This window comes from Penicillium malachiteum (assembly GCF_028827825.1).
Source record: "Penicillium malachiteum strain IBT 17515 chromosome Unknown utg000002l:1.0-8849297.0:1.0-8852440.0, whole genome shotgun sequence".
NCBI classification, from domain to species: domain Eukaryota; kingdom Fungi; phylum Ascomycota; class Eurotiomycetes; order Eurotiales; family Aspergillaceae; genus Penicillium; species Penicillium malachiteum.
The window spans coordinates 3207920-3223895 of NW_026643095.1; the positions used below are offsets into that span (position 1 = coordinate 3207920).

General features: G+C 45.2%; 3 protein-coding genes across 3 annotated transcripts; 2 read left to right on the forward strand and 1 right to left on the reverse strand.

Annotated features, from left to right (window-relative positions):
- Nucleotides 1-5985: 5985 nt before the first annotated feature.
- On the forward strand, nucleotides 5986-6949 carry N7483_004250 (C2H2-type zinc finger protein; the record flags this gene model as incomplete). The annotated part of the gene is made up of 2 exons (XM_057087687.1): nucleotides 5986-6139; nucleotides 6201-6949. 2 exons carry the CDS (start codon nucleotides 5986-5988, stop codon nucleotides 6947-6949), a joined length of 903 nt encoding a protein of 300 aa, XP_056947516.1.
- A 3721-nt stretch (nucleotides 6950-10670) lies between these two features.
- On the forward strand, nucleotides 10671-11102 carry N7483_004251 (MAPEG family protein; the record flags this gene model as incomplete). Its single annotated transcript, XM_057087688.1, has 1 exon — nucleotides 10671-11102. The coding sequence occupies one exon, from the start codon at nucleotides 10671-10673 to the stop codon at nucleotides 11100-11102; it is 432 nt and encodes a 143-aa protein (XP_056947517.1).
- A 509-nt stretch (nucleotides 11103-11611) lies between these two features.
- Nucleotides 11612-15064, reverse strand: N7483_004252 (lipase family protein; the record flags this gene model as incomplete). The annotated part of the gene is made up of 3 exons (XM_057087689.1): nucleotides 11612-13281; nucleotides 13334-14696; nucleotides 14756-15064. The coding sequence occupies 3 exons, from the start codon at nucleotides 15062-15064 to the stop codon at nucleotides 11612-11614; spliced, it is 3342 nt and encodes a 1113-aa protein (XP_056947518.1).
- Between the last annotated feature and the right edge of the window lie 912 nt (nucleotides 15065-15976).

A 15976-nucleotide genomic window follows, 5' to 3' on the forward strand; every position in this document is an offset into this window, starting at 1 on the left:
CCCATAGCCAACAAGAACGCAGTGTGAATCCTGGGGCAAAAGTCTAGAAACTTTCTTTGCGACAATAATCCAGTCAACTGATAGAAAAGTTGCATGAATCCTTGCACAGTGGAAAAAATCATTGCCGGTAAGCTTCAGGATTGGGGACAATTATAGTCGATCATAGCGCAGGATCTACCATTAGTGTGGTGAACCGTCAGGCCGGGCACCGGTGCCACGTCTTCCACACCTCATCACCAGATCATTACCCGCATCAGGGTCTGAAACGATCGCCGGGCTAGGCTAGAACTTCAAAAGAAACCTTGGAAGTAGGGGGGGAAAGTACAAGGAGGTCAGAGGGTACGGATATTAGAACTTGGAGGGGCTAGAGCGAATCCCTAAAAGGATCTTTGGACGGAGGACGCCGACCCAGATTACTGGATGTATCCCTGTCGTAGACTACGCCTATCTAGGTACTATCCGCGTGGAAAGGCAAGTCATCACAAAGAGAATAGCCCCCCTCCGTTGTCATTGCGAGATATAGTAATGCTTACTAAATGACGAATGATTTTTTGGGGGTCATTTTTTTAAGAGGTCGGATTGAACCCGTTTAGGCAGGACATTAATCAAAGACAAGGCGTAGCCTCTAAACTTTGGAATCCACTGCAATATACCTCCAGATGAAGCATAAATTATGGATGAAATTGAGGCATATAATGTCATACGGAGTATGCGAGTGGAAGTTTATTCAGCAATTGAAGCATAGACATTGGCACTGACAGATACCTAGATGGAGAACTTGGGATTTCCAAGTATCAAAGTTCGAATTTTAGTTGACATACGTATTTCAAACCCAAAAATCACACCCAAAGGAAGACTATTCAAGTAAAGACATGGATATTGAATCCTATCGGCACTTGAGGATCAGGATCAGGATCTACTCAGACTATGATATTAGTACTCCGAAATGGATACCGTTCGGTTAGAGAAAGGCATCTATACTCCGTATGAACTCCGTAGATGCATGGAGAACTATACGTTTTCATCGAGATTACTATTGAATCTATTTCCAGTTCGGAGGTTCCATATCTTGATAATCGTAGATCAATTTAGTAGATACTCCGTTCTACGATTTCGTGGAAATCATTAGTTCCAACGCCCCCAGCAAGAATAGTAAGAAAATCCACAAAGCATCATCACATCGCATCCGCATCACCCCCATAATCAATCTCCACTTTAAATCACCTCCCCTAAACGGCGAGTAGTCCTCTCGATGAATAATAACCCTGTCCCACGTCTCTCCACTTTAACAAAGCGTCGGCCGATCCCAACACGGGGTTTATACCTAACTTGGATTAGTGTACATCGCTAAGATCCCAGTCAACAACCTGCCGAGGGTCGATCACTGTGACGAACAGGTCGTGTTTCAGCGTGGCTGACACATCGCTCGGTTTTCCCGAGGTAAGATCTTGGTGCGATCATCCGTCGATCGCAGTCAGGGGTGTTAACACGGGACTTGTTACTGTTGCATACGAGGGGCTTGTGCGTTCTGGTGTTTGGTGTTAAGTTATTACTTTTTTTTTAATTCGTATGGAACTTGGTTGTGAATTGTGGAGTCCTTGGCTATGTGGATTTTGTGCAACGCTCATAAAAGTGCTCCAGGGCTGTACATGTACATCTATGAGACGGATACGGATACGGAAGGGGTTTGCTTTTTGATTGCCCTTCAATCTTCTGTTGGAAGATTTGCTTATTCTGTGTATCCCAGATTAATTTACTTCATACATCCATGGATGGATTCCGTAAACCTTGGGATGAGAAATCAATTGTGAGCTGCATTGAATTTAATTAAGATATGGTTTTGAGTAAGTTTAGATGTTCGCGGTGAGGACTGTATTCCGTATAGGGACGGATGTACGGCAAAAAAAAAAACCTGGTTAAAGGCGGTATTCAGGGGGGGCTCTATACGAATACGTGGAGATCCCAAATGTACGGTGAAGTTAACCTTGGAAACCCTGAGGCTGGGTTACTGCGCCAGCGTCACAATCTCACTACAATCACAATCTTACTATGAATATCGGCATGTCCGAAAATGCCGATGTTTTCTACCTAGGTAATAGTGTATAATCAGATTAAAACTAAAAAATTAGATGAAACGCCTTATAGTTGAATTATTCTGGATTAATTGAGTTAATTTAATAAATTTCATAAATTTACTCCGGATCCTGAGAATTAAAAGAAGTACCGTTAGTATCGGAGAGACTACCCGAATGGAGCTATGGCCAGCAGTTGATGAAGATCCACTCCGGGGCGATCAGCCGAAAGAGGAAGGAGGATAGACGCAGAGTGACAGGTCCGCATCCGCGTCAGTTGAACACGTCAAGCCCTGCCCTAGGTGGAAGGGATTCTTATTACTCATTTCCACGTGAGATGGGGGTCTCGGCTGTTGGACCACGGAATAATCATTTGATCTCCACCTAAGTACTGTGATTCGAATGATTCGAATGCATTTCCTTAGTGATCATACTGATTAGACACACTTGACTCGACCGCTAATTTAATCATACCCTAGTAACATGAATCATGAAGATCACTATGATCGGATAGGCTCCGCTATGATCCAGATTATTACCAAAATGAGATTAATTCCTTAGAGCTACTCTACTCCGCTACTCCCATCTGATCCAACTCTCTTTCTCACCTTCCCAAGATGGTTATCAGTCTCAACTCTAGAAATGGATCCCCCCCCCCGGCTCCGACGCAGATCTCTGATCTCCGGGGGTGTGAAGGGGGAAATGAAACATGACCACCTTCGCTTGGAATCGGTCACATAATTGCTTTTATTCTAAAGGAAATTATATCTTGCAGTTCCAGGTCAGATGAAATGCATCCTGCAGGTGCCATGCGTTCGTCAATCTCCGCGTGGCTACGGCGTGCTCCGTTTTGCAGAAATCCATGAATCAGACGCAAAGGGTAGCTATTATTGGGGTGAGAATTATAGGCCCCACATCAACATGTGATGATTTCCAATAATTAACAGAAACCAAAAGGAAAAGAAAAAAGGGGGTAAGACAATTCTCGCGTGGCCATGGGGCCACGCATGGACGCCCCCGGATGATCCCCGATCGATCATCGCGCGGACCCGGGCAAATGGCTTAAAGAGTATTAGTGTCAGTCTCATCGTGTTACCCTCGAGAGAGGAATAAAGAATTATACTAAATTTTTTAGCGAGCCACGCGGGATCCAAGGATCTACGTACATGCTACGTAAGAAATCTAGGCGAGGTCCCTTTTGTCAAGCTCCCCTCGGAAGAGTAACATTTGAACCAGATAATCAAGAATCAAAATCAGAAATTTCATACAGAAACCTGGTAAAGAGTGCCTCCAAGGCTGCACTGTTCCAATATTCCATTCAAGTTTCCACTATAGATGTACGTACATAAAAATAAATTTCTATTCTCATTAGAAATTAAATCACAAGTATCCATCAAAATTCCACTTGGACCATAAATTCTACCATAAATTAACTTTCTCGTGGCTTGGACTTCAACAAGAGAGGAATGTCTTGTCGACAAAGTTCTCAGTACCAAAACATCGGCATCGAAAACAAAGGTGCCAGTGCCGGTTTCATGTGAGGTACCACTGCACCGGGGCCAAACTGGGTCTATCGCATACCCAAAAGTGGAATTGGGTTTAGATGTGGAAATGAAGAGCGTCAAGACCCAGCCCCCTTCTCTCTTGAGTCTCTTCTTCGGAGCCGCAGAGTGCGCCAATCAAGCCGGGTGGAATATTAAAGCCGGGATGCGAAAACCGACTAGTCGATCCCGAATAGAAGTGCCGACCGTGGACCTCCGTTTATAAATGGTGGAGACGTATATAATAATTTTCTCGAAAGGCCGATCAGGAGGATCGCCCCCAGGCGTGGATCATGACGCTCAAGCCCACGCGATACGATTTCTATGCGGTTACAATTTTAGTGGATAAAGGGGTGGGTTTTCTTTTCCCATGCATCGGTGGAGGCTGGATTTAGTTTAGTGATTGATTTCCTGATTATCGATTTTGATCTTGATTTTGTCTTGTATATCCGTTAACTCCATGACTCCATCCGAGTCAGTTCGTAGTCGTACTCCGTTCTTTCTATCCCGTTCTCCGTTCTTTGTCTACGCCGTACTTCCGTACCGTCTACCTGTTCCGAGTTCCCGAGTACCGAATACAATGGAGTTACATAGTGCCACTAGTTTACTGCATTGAAGAAATCGGGCGTATCGGGATCCTTCCGGATTAGATCCTCGTCCTCGCTAGGAGGACCTGCAGGCTTACAATAGACTGACTAAACGACAGGGATGATAACCACCTGCATCTAGTGATGGAGGGATTTACATACATCCAAAGTTCGAACAAGGTTACCAGGTGATCTCCGAATGAGGAAATCAGCAATGCTGATGAAACCACGCGATTCCATTCTTGCATTGGGTTTGAGGGGCTGGTGCTTTGCTCATTTCGATTAAAAAAGAAAAGAAAAGAAAAAGAAAAAGAAAAAGAAAAAGAAAAAGAAAAAGAAAAAGAAAAAGAAAAAGAAAAAAAAACGGGCACGCACGGAGCAGGCGATCCTTGTAATGGGCTAAAATGCAGTGGAGCCTCGCTTCCACGAGGTCGGGACGTGGGATCCAGTCCTGGACCATCCACTCGCTGCAGAAATCGTGCACAGACCGTTGAATTCCCAGTGTAGGCAACGGCCCCGGCTGTTCCAGAACGCCGATCAGATCGTTTGATCCCTTTTAGTGGATGAAAAGTGGAGGTCCGTTTACTAAGCGGTTTTTCTTCTTTTTTCTTTGTTCATTCTCTCTCTCTTTGTACTAAGATCTTCAGGAGACCCTGGGATCGACCTTGTCTTATTAAGTTCTTAGTAAATTAGGATCTGTTCTAATGATTTATTTTTATCTTTGACTATTTCTTTGTTATTTTGATAAACTTCTCATCCCCACAGAAAACTCTCATATACGAGAATTCGTAAGGTTAATGTAAGCGAGCCCCGAGCGCTTAGAGCCGCCACCCCCGTCATTCAAGTCAAATCAGTTTAAATCAGTCAGCCAAGTCCAGTCAGTCTGGCCCCAACGGAGGTTTGCGTTCTTTGGGTTTAGCGTTGAGTGATGTGGGTCTCCTGTTATGACCTTCCCTTTTCATACATTCGGGAATCCGGGGCCGCCCCTTGTTCTTGCATATTCCCTCAATTACTTGGTACTTGGGACTCGATATTTTCAAATATTATATATGGGACACTTTAGTTATCCATAGATAATTTATTCTATAACTAATATTTATCCGATATAGAATCATATTATGTCTACGGAAAGTCGGTGATGAATACGACTAATACGAGCCCGATCGACGGGATCAGGTTACGATCAGCCGTTTATGGGGCTCACATTCGTATGTGACAGGTAAGCCAGGATCTGCACTAGCCGAGGATGATAATATGATATAAAGGAATAAATAGAATTAAATAGATATTAAATAATAATAAATGATAAATAGTAATTTTAAAAAAAAAATAAAAAAATAAAAAAATAAAATCCATTTTTTACGGGGACTTTCCGGCCTCCCATATCGGGACTAGTGTAATGCTTCCCGACACTAAGGCACATCCTTCTTCCCTAATTGGTCTATATCCCCGTACTTAGGTACTTGAAAAAAGTGGTTCCAAAGGTTCTCTTTACTCGCGTGCATCGTCATGTTTCCCCACTGCTTAATCTCCGAATAAAAAAAATTATTAAATAAATATACCCTTTTAAATATGAGAATAATAAGAACTCCAAAAAAAAAGAAAATTTATTTAATTAAATTAAATTAAGCTTTAGAACAGTCTGTCTCACCTTTGGCGATTCTCCAAACCCTGGTTAATTTGCTCCCGGCATCGTAGATCATCCACGCGAGTTCTATAAACCCTCGTGTCCCCCATACTTCGGTTCTTCTCCCCAAGTTCTTCACATCAAAAAAAACCGCCATCATGGATCTGGCCAATCTCCTGTCCGCTCCCCGATATACCGAATCCTACAAGCGTTCAGCCCCTCCTTCCCCGCCGGTCGAGGATCAGGTCAAATTTTCGCTACCTTCCATTTCTACTTTGCTGGAGGGTGCCGATGGAGCTCAACATGCAGCTAGTATGTTCTTACTATGATATACCATCAATATCATGAACTATATAACTAACATTCTATCCAGAGCGTCAACGCCTTAGCCCATGCCAGGATCGTGATGTCCGCTACGACTCAGTCCACCTTCCACCAACACCTCCAATGCGCCCTGGCTCTGGATCCGGACACAGTGTGCGCTCTCCATCAGAGCTAACCCACAAGCCATCTCACCATGTGCACCGCTCTTCCATCTCCAGCACTAGCTCTGCGGCTCCAATCTCCCGCGCTGGTCCATACGCCTCCCCCGCTCCTAGCGTCTCATCCTACTCATCTCCCATTGACGCTCCTCAAAATATCTACTACCCTCGCCCACCAACAACAACCACCTTCCAGCCGGCTACTACAGTTACTGCACCTCCCATGCCTCAACAACAGTCGCGCCAACATTCACAACCACCTGCTCCTCAGGTTCAAATCCCTCAACACCAGCATCACCACCACCAACCCTCTCAATCTTCTCCCTCTCTCATCTCGCCTGTGACTCCTGCTTGGCAACACCACCACTACTTCCCGCCTTCCACCGCTACACCTTACCAGCAGAACCATGATCGGTATATCTGCCGCACATGCCACAAGGCTTTCTCTCGTCCTTCCTCTTTGCGCATCCACTCCCACTCTCACACAGGCGAGAAGCCATTCCGTTGTACCGTCCCGGGATGTGGAAAGGCCTTCTCTGTGCGCAGTAATATGAAGCGCCATGAACGTGGTTGTCACTCTGCTCGTGTTGGCACAGTTGTTCAAGTTCCAGCTGCTGCTCCTACTGCTCTTGTCTCTTAAATAAATACAAAAGAGACAAGAGCTAGTCTGAAGAACATTGAAAGTTCTCAGTACTAAAATCATACCCTATACGGATTGAATTGGAGTTGACATATTCCTCCTTTTCATTTCTTGTTTATTTTGTTTATTCCCTTTGTTATATTATGGCGCGTGGAGGGGTTTGTTTTCCCTCGGCGTTGGTTTGGTTTCATGTTGTCTGGTGCTTATCGCCGTGATACCCTGGATTCTGGATTCTTTTTGGTTATGGTTGGGTCTCAATAGATGGATATGGGACAAGATAAATATTGAAAATTATGAGTCAATGTATTATTTTACGATTATATTCTTTCCAAGATTTCCTCCTTTGTAAAATCCTTCTACAGTATTTGGATTCATGGCCGAAACGTCGAAGTCCCAGCACTTGAGTGATACATCATCAACCACTGCATGTATGTGAGTCCCAACTTGAACCTCCTATGCATAATAATAATACTAATCAGAATCAATATTAAGGAAAATTTGAATTATGCTTCGATCTCTGAATGTACATAATGCCAAATTTCTATGGATATCTCCACCCACTCAACACCATTTGAAATGTTTGATTCTTCCCGGGTCCTCACATCTCTGGCACCCGCTTTTCCGCTCCAAGATAATGCTCCGGGATCAGTCGCAGCAAACATTTTGGTTTGGACTGCGAGAAAATCCCCTAGACCGAATCTCGGAACATGCAATCGAGGTATCTTCTTATGTGGGGTGACTTGCGTGTCAAGCTGAATGAAACGAGGGGGGTTTGGATACCTACATGAGAGACTGAAATGACATTCTACAATTCCCCGACTCCTGCATCTTGAAATCCAGATAGTCAAATGTTGGTGTTACTTATCACTCATGTCGTACTTTTGGCTATACAAAAATTTGCACTTATCCCTGTTTCGGTCTACTTCCGATTCTACGAGTCCATGATGAGTCCACTTTGGATGAATCAGGTCTTCAATCAATATTTATCTCATCTTCTATTTCCCTGTACATGTGACAGGCCTATTGTGAGTTCAATCCTTCACGCGCGCTTTTTTATAGCTATTCATAGTGAAACGCAATTCAACATTGTTCTTAGCTAGTATTTTCTAGTACTTGCCTCCGATAGTCTGACAATATACCCTCGAGTACACAGTCTAAAGACCATGCTAATAACTATATACGAGTAAAAGGGAATAGCAGGTATCATGGCTATCCGAGGCAGTTCTTACCACATGCACTTTTCGCCCACAATGCGACATCTGGAGGTTCTTTACTTCAAGTTCATACTCTAACCTGTCGATCCCTCACTGAAGAAGTTGACTTTGCACATGAGTGTATTCCGAGTCAGGCATCATGATTCTCTTGACCAACATTTGAATATCGCCGTCGGGGGATTAGAGCCTCAATTATCGAAGATCACTGGATCTTCTCGCCTCGTATATTTCCACGGGCAACACCAACCTGATGCAGATGACAGAGAACATCGACGATCTCACGATGCCATCATATCTGAGTAGCCTGACTTTTGTCGCGTATCGCATCCTTGTGAATGGCTGATGCCTACATATTTGTGGGTAAATATTCCCGGGCCCTCGAGATGATCAGTCTCGGTCTTTAAGTTGATAGCTTCATCGATACGAGTATGTGGCGACTGTTGAAAGAGGTATGACATAACACAAAGCGTTCAAAAAAGGCATTCATCTCCCAAGAAGCTAAAATTGAATATAGTTTCCAAGGGTTTGAGGTATGGTGGTCCCTCTTATGTCTAGAGGCGTCATTCCCAGGTTGTTTAATGATGCGACAGCTTTTGGGCACTGTCACTTCATTTGTTCGTCTCCATAGACTTGACCGGGTGCTCATTTGCCCAGTATACTCAACTTGAAATCAGACTAAACGACTGGCCAAAGAATGTAAGTGACGGGAGCCTGGTTATCTTGCGCCGTTCAAAAATCATTGTATTCAAGATTATTGATTGTTTTCTGTGCATAAAAATATTTGATATAGTTCTAATGTTGTTTTCGTTCAGAGCCCTTGAATGCAGGGCTCTTGCTGCCCTACCATTTAGCCGCCTCACCCAACGCCACTTGTTACTACTACAACACTCGAGGTATCATGTATGCTGCATACCACAATCAATTTCAAATCCCGCTGGCATGAAAAGTATAATATTTGTATGCAGATTCATACAATTAATCCGAAATGTATTTGTCAAAACTAGTAAAAGATCTCCTATACGTGCTCTACATATTTTCCTTCGTACAACTTGACATACTCCTTGGGAGGAGAAGTCCTGCAGAAAACATAGATCAAACCCTTGATCTCCAGGGCTCATTTCAGGGGTCATTTTTCAAGTTTAATCTCAAATTAAGCGAAGGATAGATCCGATCGAAGGTCTGGACCTCCGGATCTGCAACTAGTCAGGGGTCAACATGGAATACACGTACCAAATCTTACATTTGAACTCATTTTTGGTCCATTATTATTAGCTGCAGGCTACGTACCCCATGTTCGATTATTACCATGATTCCCCAGTCTCTTCTGCATCCCCATTTGTCAAGCGGAAGTTTGTGCTCTTTGTTTCCAAGGGTCGGGAATTCCGTCCAGTCCTTTTAAGCATGGCCTTTTAACCGGCCCGTTATCTCCTAATACGGCCATCGGTTGCCTTCTGCGTCGTGTAGATCGCGGCGCTTGGCGATTTTCATTTCTTAACTAGAATCTGGATCTGAGTCTCGGGATCTGCTTGCATTTGCAGATACTAGGTGGCGTATGATTACGTAGATGATTCTTGGTGTTCAACTTGAAAGGGAGCGGGGACAAGTCGATCGTAGCCAGATTAGTTGAGGTCAATGAACTTGACAGCTTGAATGCCCTTTCAGTCTGGAATGATAAGCGATGTAAAGATTGGAATTCAGACCAGTTGTATTGCAATTTGCTCAATCGGAATCAAGTGATAGCTTCCAAGCCTGAGATAAAAACAGTTTTATCCAATGATACTCATTCTAGATGCACCGTGAGATGAAACTGGCTATCAAATAGTGATAGTGGAAGCATTATATGATGTAGTTTTTAAAAAAGAGCCTGAATATCAGGCGACGAAGAAACCTACCTAGAAAATGAGATCATAAATTCGGGTCCTCAACATTTGAAGTGCTCAAACATGAAACAGGAAAAAATCCATGGTGAACCCTTTTATTCTAGTATGTAGGGGCGTCAACTGGTGGGTAGAGGTATGAATGTTTCAACTTGAAGGCACTTGTACAGCAAGTTGATCGACTTTTTATCACCTCCGTAAGATCTTGATGGGTTGACGAAAATATGGCCAGTGACTTAGCTCCAGATTTCACATATAGAAGATGTGTGTGGTTAAAGAAGTATTCAATGATGTTGCCTAAGTGTAGTGGGATGATCTATATTGATGAATCTAGCAATCAACTCTAGTCAAGCCCCGGGTCCGCCGGGGCCGTTGGATTGTATGTCCAGGGCTTAGCGTCAAGTGCTGTGGCCATTCAAGTCAGCCTTTCAAATGTTCTAATTAATTAGCGTGAGCCACAGCCGAAGTCCGTTGGATTTCGGCTTCCTGTCGGTATTAATAAAGAGGAAAAGGCCGGGGACTCTATAGTTGTTCCTCATAATTAAAGCCAGTTCGGCGCCAGAAGGGATTCTCACCCATTCTTTTATTTGCTTCTACCTACCTCCTCTCTCTCACTTCACATCACTCAAAATGCTCAACATCACAGCTTCAGGTCTTCTAGGACCTGTGGTCGCCCTCAATGCATGGACCCTAGTCATGGAAGTTTGGATGTACGCAGTCATCATTCCAGTCTCCCAGGAGATCAAGCCCACCCCCGCTACTACAAAGAGTCAACTCGAGGCACAGACACCAGCAAGTGCGCGATGGAAGAAAGATAACTTCAATCATCTCATGGAGCAACCTACCCAATTCTACGCGATTGCTCTCACATTGGCTATCATTCGGGGAGGTCAAGACGAGGATCTGGATGTCTTGCTTGCGTGGCTGTATATGGGGACTCGAGTTGTACACTCATTGGTACAAGTGACGAGTAATGCTCTGGCAGTCAGATTCTGCCTCTTCGCATTCTCTTCATCCTTGTTGGCTGTCATGGTTGCCAGAGCTGCCATGGAACTCTTTTAGACGCCTAGTAAACCGGGCCGAATTGTAAGTATCTATGGTCATCTCTCACAGGTTGATGTCATACTAATGTATTGATATCAACATTGAAAGCAGCCTTTACAAGTGGATAGTATTCATTCATCATCGCTTCGATATTTGCGTTGTTTAACAAGTGGAGGGTCAATACCTACTACATAGAAATCTTTCATCAACTCATGAGTTTAAGTTGTCATCTAAGTAGCACTGGTCAACTGGTAAAGACTTGAAAGCAGCCTGAGGAAATTGAACTCGCATTCTATTAAGAACAAAGATCTATCTTTCTAGTAACCCCTGTGTAAACCGAAATATTCATCCTAGATAAGTCCAATCCGCCAACATCCTTTCTACCATGAAGCCTGAATCCAAAACCAACTATACCAAGATCCGAAACAACGAGAGACAAAATATCAAAAAAAATACTATCAAACGCACTCATAAATCCATCATCATAAATATTTTATGAAATCATGCCAAGATCATTCATTACTCACTCATCCAAAACCCCCCCTCACCAAAGCAGCCAAGCTAGTCTCATACCTCACAGGATTATGATCGCTCAACATCCCCGATGCAAACCTCAACTCCCCAAACCAAGCATCCACATCCCTGATGAACTTCATCTGCACTCTAGTAGCCGGTCTCCCAAGCCTAGGATACCCATCCGCACTAAACTCCGGCTGCGCGGTAAACGCCTCCCGCTGTAAGACGCGCATCGTCTCCACGACAAAGACTTCACCAGGCGGCACGAGTTTCGGCGCACGCATCTCATCGCGGAGTAAAGCGAGTGTTTTCCAGGCCCAAGCATCTTCGCCAACGCCGTCACCGGCATTTACGACGAGTGGGGGCTGGTTTACGTAGAATTTGTGGACGATGCTTTGGCGGAGACTCTCGTGGAGACGTTGGCGAATATGGGACTTTGCGCCGGAGACGTCACGCTTGAAGAGAGATGAGGCTGTGTGCATATCGTGTAAGATGCCGAGGGACAGACTAGGAACGATGTCTTGACCGTTTACCACTGTGGTTATTAGGGCGCGAGTGGCCAGACGGAGGAACGGGGACATCACTGCTGGCGGTCCATAGGCATAGACATGGATTGGCCGGCCGCTTGGAAGATCGTAATGTGGCGGAGATGGAGGTGCAGATTGTGAGGGAGCGGTGATGTCTGTTAGGAGATGAGGCTGTGGAGAGGGTTGGTAAGGTGCTGTGACGAAGGATGTGCCAGTAATAGAGGTGCTGGGCTCTGCGATCATGGTTGCGAGGAGAGCGGCGACGCCACCACCAAGGGAATGACCGCATAGAACGACGCCGTAGTCGTGGAATTCTTCCAGGGCAGCGCGTAGGGTGATCATGACTCGGCCACCGCCGCCTTCGAGGAGTCTCTTTGCAGAGGCGTGCATGCCCTTATGTACTTTCCAGTTCTTGCCCTGCCATTCGAGATCATCGTAGTCACATGTCATGTCAGTGAGAATATCCTCAAATCCCCAGGTGCCACGCAGTGTGAGCACTACGGCCTTAGATTCATGATCGATGGAAAGGTAGTGTACAAGTGGGAATCCACTCTCTGTTTCACCGGCTGCGTTGGACCCGCCAGCTGGGTCCACAAATGAAGATAACAGTATGGTTGACGGAGGAAGACCGGCATTTTGCTCGAATGCACTGTGTTCGTGGCTATCTGCAGGGGTATGAGGTATGTCCTGTGGGTCCTTGCGCACGCCCATGACCTTTAATGCACTAGAACCGTACGAGGCAGAGGAGAATCGACAGAATCGGCGAATATTGCGAACAAAATGTCTCTCGGGGAAGATTCCTGGTATCATCCCATCACGGTTGAGCGCTTGAATAGTATCCATGTCTTCATAGGCACTCTTGCGCGGACGGTGGGCTAATAGCAGGGATGTCTCAGAGCCCGCAGTTGCAACTGAATACATACTGGGCGTGTAAGACTGTGACCTTCTGTGGAAGTGTGACGAGCTCGGGCGAGTGTCACTAGCTGATACAGGCCCCTCAGTTTCAGATCTTGTCACTGACAAAGAGCTGCTACTTCGAACGAAGGTTCGCGAGGTGGAAGGAGATCCTGTGCGAAAGTCTGAAGATCGACGTGAGTAAGCGTCAGTGTGTGTGAGCAAAGATTCTTGACTCCTTTCATGAGCTACATAATGACCTGTCATAGAGTTCGTCCGGTCATGCAGGCTTCGAGATGGAGTATGTTTGACTTGAGAATGTGGAGAATAGGTCTGTGGAGAATTGGGCAGAGGGGATCTTCGTAGTCCACGGTTTGGAGCAGGAGTGGGGGGGTCGATTCTCAGGTTGTTGGCTCGGTCTTCTCAAGACCAGTCGATTAGTGTTCTCTCGAGCTGTTGCTTCTTTTACAGACGATGTGCCTCGTGCAGGCTTGACAGGTGGACGATCTCCTGATGACCCTGATGATGTAAGTCCTTTGGCGGTAGGCTTTTTCAGATTTTGGCGCTTGGTATCATCGGGCTTCTCTTGCCCCGTCTGCTTGACACGCTGGGCTAATTTTGCAATTGAGCCTTTACTGCCAGTAGCCTTCTTTTGATCACCAGTATAGCCAGGAGCCGGTGCATCATCCTTGATTGTGGCATCACTAGAAGAATCTTCCGACTGTGCTCTTTTGAGAGTGTTTCTCGGATGTCTGCTATTCAACGTAGAGCTTCCCCGCTGGTGAGAGTGATTACCAGGCCCAAAGGGCTCGCGAGGGGGCGATGAATCATGGGGTCGCAGCTGTGTACTCTGGGATTTATTGAAGGCAGTTCGAAAAACCACAGTATGCTTCGGAAGTCGTTGATGCTCTGGAACCCTGGAATTGGCGTAGTCTTGGTGATGGAAACGTTCTTCAACCATGGTAGTTCCAGGGGGAGCAGTGATTTCAGCTATATCATCATCGAATATGTCCACAGTGATTGTTCGCGCTGTCAAAATCTCAGATTTGATTGAGGCATGGCATTCCTGAGGCAATTGACTCATGATGTACGATTGGACATCTTCATCTGAGATCTGCTGCTGACCATCCAGTGAGAAGGACAGCCGAGATGCCGTCGAAGGATCTCCTATGCTGGACCGACGTTGAACGGCGTTAAGGGCTTGATCATTACTGCCCGGCATCACAAATGAAGCACCGTCAGCCTCATTTGGTACCTCTTCCAGGTCTCCATTAGCAATTTGTAGTTGTGTTCCAACCACATCTGCCCTGGCTCCGTTATCGAGAATGACAGTATCCCAGATGATCTCATCGCCACCATTCTCTCGCAAGCGTCTTTCTGTATTTCTTTTACCCCAACGTTGAAGCAATGCAAAGCTCACAGTGCCCATTAAAAGGTCCCCCACGCCGATCTTCTCGCTACTGGCGCCGACATCCACCGACCTGAACTCACGTCGGATCAGGGTAATGATCGCAGCAATGGCCCTTGACGACTCGGTGGATCCTAGAATCGCATCTAGAGTTGATAGCAGGGCCTGTGAGAAATTGATAACCGAGGCTAGTGTTGTTGACGAGAAATGGAAAGTTGCGGCTGCGAAGAAGGATGCCGAGGTCACAGTGGTATGCAGGGTCGCCAACTAGAGTTCAATTTGAAATTTAGGATTTGGAAGGGAGAAATGGACTGAAAATGACATACACTTCTTTCTAACAATGATTCTGCCTCTACCCGTCCATGATCGTCGCTGCTACGAAGCGCGACATCACGTCCAGCACGCGTCAAGATGCTTTCAATTACGGCACGACTCAATTCTAAGCTGGTCAAGGTTGTTGCTCTCGCGCCATCCAGGGCGACTCCACCAAAGAAGGATCCAATCCGTAGTGATAGTGAGGTGGATTGGGTCAGCAGGGATACCAGTGATGCTAATGGTCGCGGGAGCAGAGTGGTGCCCGACGTTGCGGGGGCATGAGTTAACTGGGTCTGGGGTTCTTCAGGGGGTTCTGTCATGATGATCCATAGATATGAACATTTGAATAGATTCTAAGAAATTAAAATAGTAGTAGAAGATAGAGATATAGATGATCGTATGTGATCAGATGTAATATGGATCAATGGATGAATAACCTACAAGCATAAATGTGCTTGACATGTGATTCCCACTTTGTTGGGACTGAATGACGTATTAATGCCCAGGGGTACAGAGTAACAGAGTACAGACATCTGGACTAGTAATCACCAGTTAAAATGTATGTATGAATTTGAATATGGAATTTGAGGCTTGGATTCATTATTTCAATCTTTGTCGATTGTTCAAAGTGAAATTAGTATTATACCTTCTCCTTCTGCTGTTACTGCCTTCCAAGGTTACAACTCCATTCAAGTTGCTACTAGTATCCTTTTACAGATATCCAAGTCGCTATCCATGGAAATACTAGTAAACATAACTTCTTCCTTCAAATGTTAAGTGTTTCAAGTTCTGCTGGATAGAGAAAATAGTTTTTGACGATGAAAGAGACAACTTATTAGAGCATCTGATGCACTACCTACTAGGTACTCCGTACTAGTATTCTGTCTTAAATAATTCTAAAATGGCACTAGGCTTACATCCATGGATCTAATAGAGTAATAAAGTGCGAGAACCAAACATTTGAAATGCTTTGTCACAAGTTCAAGTTCACCTGGGCAAGTTTGGGGCCTTAAAACTCTCACGAGTTACCACCTGGGCAACACACACAGTTTAACGTCAAAATATCTAACTCCCTTATCTGAAGAAAACGCACCGGCGTCTGAATGTACACAAGGGCAACCCTGGACCTCGGGAGGGGATTCACGTCTAGTGTGACAGTCTAGTCACTTGTTAGTCTACTCCATACAGTCATGGCCATCAACAATTCTAGATCTACCTCTCTTACTGAGGAA